This window comes from Uloborus diversus, chromosome 1 (assembly GCF_026930045.1).
Source record: "Uloborus diversus isolate 005 chromosome 1, Udiv.v.3.1, whole genome shotgun sequence".
NCBI lineage: Eukaryota > Metazoa > Arthropoda > Arachnida > Araneae > Uloboridae > Uloborus > Uloborus diversus.
Window position 1 is genome coordinate 210,034,580 of NC_072731.1, and position 8,125 is coordinate 210,042,704.

The 8,125-nt window shown below is 32.7% G+C and overlaps 1 protein-coding gene across 1 annotated transcript in view; it reads right to left on the reverse strand.

Moving 5' to 3' along the window:
* The window catches only part of LOC129218469 (ETS homologous factor-like), a 186,357-nt gene extending 179,033 nt beyond the window's left edge, over positions 1 to 7,324 (reverse strand). Inside the window, exon 1 of the mRNA XM_054852752.1 lies at positions 7,167 to 7,324. Coding sequence (XP_054708727.1) covers positions 7,167 to 7,324 — 158 coding nt within the window. The remainder of the gene's footprint in view (positions 1 to 7,166) is intronic.
* Between the last annotated feature and the right edge of the window lie 801 nt (positions 7,325 to 8,125).

An 8,125-nucleotide genomic window follows, 5' to 3' on the forward strand; every position in this document is an offset into this window, starting at 1 on the left:
TGTGTAGTATACTGCTACGGACAAAAATTCCTATTGCAGGTAGAACCATTGCTTTCAGGGGGGGGGGAGATAATCCCCCTCAGCTTTGAGAAATAATATATTTACACGTAAATGGGCATGGTTTTTGTTGTTTTTCGTTATAAGTTACATTAAGTTTAATTTACCATTTGACTCCTCCTCCCGGGAAAAGTTCGAAATGACTTGCCTAGTACCAAGTCATCCACAATTTTCTGACAGACATTTTTAAATTAGAAAGAAAGAAACGGTGCAATGGAAAATAATTTATTCTTAAAACTACATGAAAGTGTTGTTGATGATGTTGTGTGATATCAATAGTAAAGTGAAAAAAAAAAAAAAACATTTCTCATCTAAAACCAATCTCATAAAGAAAAAAAAGAAAAGAAGGAAAGAAAAGGAATGAAAACAGCAGGTCATTATTGCAATAAGTAATTCTGCGACTACAAATTTCATGAAAGTTCGTTAAGTATTGATGAAATGAATGCCTTTCTCTTTGTCTTGGAGCAGCACTCAAAGCCAAAAATGAATTTTAAAAAAAATTCATTTTGGACCCGATGCATAGTTACCAACATCGCAGAAATTATCCCCAAAACAGTAAAATATTAGCATCTAGTGCCTGGCATTCATTTAAATTTTGACGTCTTGTATTCAAATTATGTTTCTCGGAATCACGAATTGTTATAGGATCCTACTCGTTAGGTTTCTTGTTTCTACAAATAGAACAGAATGGAAGTAGAGCACCCGTCAAATTATGAGTTGATTTTCTAGATTAGGTATGCGAGTCCCATAAATGAAAAACAAAATGGTAATTAGACTGCGGTGATAAAGTTATGGTAATTATGGCCAATTTGCATCCGTACACTTATCATAAACCTGATATTTACAGCGACCGTTATATTATTTTTATTCATTATCAATTGTATATAATGGAGTTTAGTTATGTGGAAACTTTGTGTTTAGCTGAAGTTTTGCTACTTAAGTTAATGTACATGGGTGTTTTCCTGAAAGAAAAAAAACTGTACACCCCCCCCCCTCCGGTTTTTGATGTAAAATTTGCTTGCGTTCAGTCTTGAATGAGCACAAACAATTTCTAGCCATGACGACAAAAATTAGTTTCTCGAAATAAAAATTAAAAACAACGAGGTAGACTTATTTTTGTCATCATGTTAATCCGAAAAATCAAAGGAACATGAAAAACGATCAAGTGAAGACTAAACGCAATTCATCATTGCTATAATAAAGAAAGAAAAACTTTTAAAAGTGGAGCATAATTGTCCGACGCTGCAAGTTCGATGAGTCTTAAATTTATTTGGGAAAATGTGACTTCTTATACGTTTCAAACACTTGCAACGAGAATTGCATTATTTAAATTCAACACTTATAACCAATGCAGAGGAATCATAGTTGTTGAGTACTTGTAACTTGTATTTGAGTTCAATAATGTGAGAAAGTGCATATTGTATCATTAAAAAATAAGATATTATTTTCCTTTCATTCATTTGTTTATTACTGTAAATAGCACTTCATGTCTCCACATGCAATTTTAACTTACTAAAAAGTAAATGTCATGAATTGTGTCAACCAATTTTGGAAGTCGATCTTACAATTTTACTCTTCCTTGACTTCGTTGAATTAACTTCTACAAAGAAGTTACACAAGTCTGACTTATAGGTTAATTTCATTGGAAATTTAGACGTTTTTTTTTTTGGGGGGGACATAAAAACTTCGAAATTCTCTCAAAAACTTCAAAGAAATTCAAAAGTTGATCATTTTTAAAACTTTGATGCTATGACTCCCACACTAATCTAACAAAGGTTTACTTTCACCTACACTACCTCTTTGCCATTTAACCTTCCGACAATGCATAATAGTTCTAACAAATTGAAAAAAAAAATATCGATTATTACATCCGAGTTTGAAAAACAAATCTCTATTTATTCTGAAGTTATTTAAAGAATTGGGGCTTTAACTCCGAAGTACGCAAATTATTCCATGTCGTTTTGACAAAACAAAAACATTTATTCTCTCGCGCTCTGGAGGGAAAATTGATAAGTGTAAACTAAACACTTCCTCTTTAATTTTTTTTGCTCGACCAACTAAAGCTATAGATGTGGTTTGAAGACAATGTCCTATTACACATTTTTGAAATTTATTTTTATTTTATTTTTATTTTTTGACAATTACGCCATTGTTACCAAAATAAATACTAGAGCTGAATCGATCTCATAGTTTATTCATTATTTGTAAGCTGTAAACATATTTGTTAAAACGTAGGAGCAATCTTCCTTCTTTTTTGAAAATTTTCTTTTTATCTCTCGAGGTGGAAAGGAAATTTATTTTCACCGTGCAAGAAAATAAAATAAATATTTCCTATGGATACTTAATAAAGTGTGATGGATTATCTTTTCACTGATTTCTCATGTCACCAGTAACATTAGAGTTAAATCTCTGAAAAATTGAGTGTTTTCATTGTTTGAAATTTTCATCGACCTAGATGATGACGTAATCGGCAAGTGAATAATCCCTTTATATTAAAAAAAAGTAAGGTCAAAGGAAATTTTGAAAGGAGGTCTGTGGCGGGCCTGCGTCCAGGAGACCCCATAGCACCTACAGCCTTGAAATTTTGTACAAAATTACTTCGAGTCCCGGTGGTTTGCACCTAGGGTTTTGGTTTTGTTAAATTCGAATCAGTTTTTTTTTTTTTTTTTTTTTTTTTGTAATTAATTTTTAAGCTCAAATTTCGCATAAATTGCCTATTAAAGGGTGAAAAACTAATTGCATATATTAATGTTACATATCGTTGGAAAGGGTAGAATTTTCCGCGTTCTACGCAGTTTTTTTCAATGCTACTTGAGGCGTGTTTTATTTGCGTTTTTAGCTCGAACATTTTTAGGCTTAGCTAAAATTTAGGCACTACTTTTTTCATTAAATTTATCAGTAAAACGTAAAGGAATTTTCCTACAGTTTTCTTTTTGACACCACTGGAAAGAGCGGCTTATTTAAATCCAGATCTAACTCAACCTATGGTCGAAACGCTTAGCTTCTATCTCCAAAGAAAAAAAAACAAGCAGTTTTAATCAGGTCCGAAAAATCTCATTTCCATTTAAAGTATTGATGTTTTATTTGGTGCTGCCAAACTTACGTCTTTTCGATTCGTTTGTTTCCTCTTTCTTATTCCTAAATTTTAAGAGTTTCGATTTTAACGGAAAATCTTAGGCTCAACTCAAATCAAGCCCAAGTTAAAGAGCAAAATATATTACCAGAGATAACAAATATGAAAGCGACTTTTCAAACGTACACAACTAGTTTTGCCATGCTCAGGAGTCTCTTAGCCCTTATCGCTGTGCAAGTTGGTACAAATTATTTTGAAACCCATGGAAGGGGTGCTTTTTGTTCAAAAGGGAGCTCATAATGCGTTTTTAATCTGTTTCTTTCTTTTTAATTGACGACCTAATTTTTTGCGAAACAAATAAGATTGCGAAACAATCTTCGGGGGTTGGTGAGCATTAGTGTGCAAGGGGCAGAGCCTCCTAGTAGTAGTAAAAAAAATCTTTTAAAAGTGTTGCTTAAAGATTCAAATTTATTCTAAGCCTTTTCCCATGCCCTAATTGAAGATCTCGCCTTACCACAAACTTGAGTCACACGCTAATTGAATTACTAGTAAGTTCTTTACTAGTAAGAATTTCTCAAAACTGCAGAATTGTCACAAAACCTTTTTTTTTTTGTGTGTGTATTTAAAATTCCAAACACATTAGTTTATCAGGAATTCTGCTGTTACAATTAGCTAAAAGAAAACATCGGGTATTTTATTACTTTTTACGAGGTTATCGAAAACTTATACTAACTGCCAACCATTAATATATTTTTTTAATTAGAAACTTGAAATCTATACAGTACTTTTCAGATTTTTTTAGCCTACAAACTACAGAACTAAATGGGAACAAAATTTTTCCTCAAATTTAAATCTTCAAATTTGAATTGGCGGAATAAATACATAAATAAACAACCTTTAATAAAAAGGGAACGGAGTTTGATGCTGTCTGCAAAATCATCCTACTTTAACCTTTTTCATTAGCGAATATTTTACTTTTTAATCGTTGTCAAACAAAATACATAAATGGCTAATAATAAAAGCAATTGATATGAACTTAAAATGAAATAAATAATTTAATAAATAAATATAGAGAGAGCTCAATCAATCCTTCATGGCGAATATGAACTTCTTTTCAGCTCTTTCTTTTGAGTGAAAAATAATTCACTGCGAGTCATAGAAATAAGATCAAGTAATTCAAATGAAACGACCCCTTAATTATTTTAATGCACGATTAGTTTAAAATCAGAACGTTTGCAATTCAAATGGCATAAGCATCTGTATAAATTGTAGGATTTCTAGCAGTTTTGGAATCTTTTTATGAAACTTTAAAGAACGTCATTTGAGCGAACAAACCTCTTTATATACAATTTCATAGAAATTAGCATTATATTTTAATGAATTACAATGTTTGCACATAAAGTTGCTGATTGGTTGGTAGCGAAAAGTTGCTTTAAATTTTTAATTACAGTAGCAGTTGTAATAATTATTTTTTAAATTAACCTCGTTAATCCGGTTCCCATTTATTCAGATCTCCGGTTAGTTCGGATCAAATTAGTAGCTTTTTGAAAACGTTATGTCTATATAGATAATAATTTCAAATCATAATAGCCAGAACGTAACAATAAGTGCGCCAAATATTTGTTTTTTTTACTGTGGATATATTCATAATAAAGCGTTTGGGGGACCGTACTTTATTCAAACGACACAATTTTTAAAACAGGTTTTTTATTTCCTTTCAAACTAGTCTGTGTAATTTAGCTAAAAAAAAAAACATATTGCTTTTTAGAGCAATAGACGGTAGTTTTGCTAATTTAAGACTTGTTTTGCTTTGTAACCACATAACCGGATTATTCGTAAATACAATTCTTCGAATTACGTTTGGTTGAGGCAAGTTTGGATAGTCAAAGTTGTACTGTATGTATAGAAATCGATGTAGCATTTTAGTTTTTCTGATGAATTCTAAATAATTAAGCTCTATATTTCATTTAAGCATGGCTTCAGTGTTGCAGGCACATTAGTATACAAAGCATATTAGTATAATACTTTTAATGATTGTTTCTTTTTTTTTTTTAAAACAGACCATAGGATTTCAAGAAAGTAACTTGTGGAATGTTACTCACTATTTATTTTAAATTTAGAAAAAAAAAAATTCTTTGTAATCTTTTATTTTGTATCGTTTTGCTGAACTTGTAACAAACAATCACTTTTGATAAAGCAAAAAATACAGTAAAAAAATATGCATTTATCTTTTTCGGAAAGAAAAGCTCTGCTGTGAATTTTTAAGCTGACATAATTTAGTAAACGTAGTCGATTGTGTTATTTATAGAAATAAAAGCTTGATTTGGTTGAAAAAAAAAAAAAAAAAAAACCTCAACATGTAGGTCCAGGTACATCAAATTAATAAAATTGAATCGGTGTGCTTAAGAAACATTTTAGCCCTAAAAATAATACTTATTGCTGAAACATTTTTAGAAAAAAAATCATATTCATTGTATGTCTTTTTTGCCCTCACTAAATGGAAACAACATTTAACGGGATTTAAAAACATGGTCGTTCGTCTAAGAGAGCTCCGATTTGCGGAAAAGTTTTTTTATACGGCTATAGATTGCTATAGGAAAAATAAGCCTTATTTTCAAAAGCAGAGTAAAAACATAATTTATGCGGAACTACAGTGAACGCGTGTTAATTGAATGAGTGGTAAATTGAATCAACCACTTTAATGAATCAAATTGCTAAAAACTGAACAAAATCCAGCTTTATTGAACTAGCCGCTTTACTGAATCAAAACTATTTAGAACAACTGTGATTCATATAATTCACAAAATTTTATTCAATTTTAATTATTTACAAAATACATTGTGAAAAACGAATAGTAACTGTTTCTCGTATTTTCTTCTAGACTTCAAAAAACCGTCTTTAATAACTGAAAATCCATTTGGTCAACTACTGCGCAGCGATTAATTTTGACATTTGGTGTACTGCGCAATACATTTTTATGTGTCCCTTTTGTCAATTAATCTTTAAAAAATTTTCGTTTTTAAAAACAAGTATTATTTACTAGCAAAGTTACTGTCGCTACTAATTTCTATTTATGAAGATAACACTTTGCAATCATAGGAAAAGACGTTAAGCTAGTTTAGCTTTGTAGATGAGACTTTTTCACTTGTATAGATAAAAACAAATCAGTTAAGCAATTCTTGTCAAAAGCCACAAAAAAAAACATTTTTATTACTCTTATTAACATTTACAGCCATTAAAAATTATTCTTTCAATCAGGAGCGTGCACGGGTGGGGGAGGGACACCTGTTGACCAGTGCCTGATATTTTCAAAATGAGGGGTGAAATATATGTAGGGACGTAGGGGGTAAATAGTATGGAGGGGAACCCGTAAATGTCATTTGTGATGGACCCCAAAATTTCTGTGCACGCCCCTGCAGTCAATACTACTGTCTTTTGCATCTCCCACTCCCAGGCGCTCTCCTTTTAGCGTAGATTGATCAGGAAAAAAATTGATGTACTGTGCAATGTTACTGTTTACAGATGAGGTGAAGTAAAAATTGTTGTTTGCGTCCGTTTTTTGGTTCGTTTTGGAGTTCTTCGTAGTTGCGACATTGCAAATTCGTCACAGTTATTACATAGAAATACAGTAGACTCCCGATTAACCGGGATCGGATTATCCAAGTGATGAATTGTCCGAAATCCCCTTTCTCCTCTTTAAAAAAAAAAAAAAAAAAAAAAAAAAAAAAAGAAGAAGATAAGGAGTACTTTTGCGGAATGCAGAGGATAAACATTTTGTGTCGTAGTGAATGTAGATAAACACAACACATTTCTCACTTTTTTTAGTAATTCTTTTTTTAAATTCTTCTTTCACATTATTCAATATCTTAATTCTAATCTCACATCATTTCTCAAATATGTTTCATCAAAATTTTATCCAGGACATTTGCTAATTTGAGTTCAGACATTTCAATGCCATCTTTTTAATTGAGAGTTCACTGTACATTGAAACTAATGAACGAGAATCAAAAGAAAACTCCAAACGGGTACTACTTACCTTCCTACTGCACCACCCTCGGGCTGTTGGTGATTCTGGTGATGAGCGATGCCATGCTGGTGATGAGCATTGTTGCTATTATTATTAGTATTCCCGTCCGGATAGTAGTAATAACATCCCCCGGTCGGGCTGCTCGGGAGCACACCACTGCTGTACATTTCACGAAAAAAAATCCTCCACGTCCGGATCGATGGTCAAGGGTTGAGATGCAGAACGATAACCAATCAGGCAATCCAAAGGAATGTAAACAAAAGCGGGATGCAGAGAGCGGATGCGAGTCTCTCGAGTGGCGGGATGGGAATGCGGGATCGTCTGCGGGAAAGGGGGAATGGAGCGATCCGCCGACGCGCGGACCAATAGCGGCGAGCCGCAAGGCGGTGACCTACGAGGAGCGATGATCAATCGCCATCGAACTTGGAAGAGGCGCGAAAGTGTGCCACGGCGCGCATTCGAAAGGGTTGTGTGAGCTCCCATTTTAGAAAACCATAGTTCAAATTATTGTTATTGTTTTCAAAAAGTCATAGTTTATTTTATCTTTCATGCCATTGGGTATAGTTAATTTTTTTTTCAGTTCAGTGTTTTTGAGACTCATTATTTTTTGTGACTATGGCTTTTTACTTTTAACTACGATGACACAAAAACATTCAAGCATGGATCCAAAGAGCCATGGTGACCATGACCCCTTCGCTTTAAGAGATCAAATATAGCCTAAAACTGCGTTTTGGAGACCTATGTTTCGAAAAAATCTCCCCCAAATTCACTGTTTGTGTTCGAATCTTGAATATTGCACTTTGGCCCTTTTTTATTTTCTATAATGAACCCATTCAAAAGAAATTTAAAAAAAAAAGAACGAGGACTAAACCCGAAAAGTCGGGAGAGGTGGTACTCTTCTGACTCCTCAAAAGCGCAAAAAAACTATAAAATTAGCAAAAACTATTCAAAATGACAGCAAGAAGCAA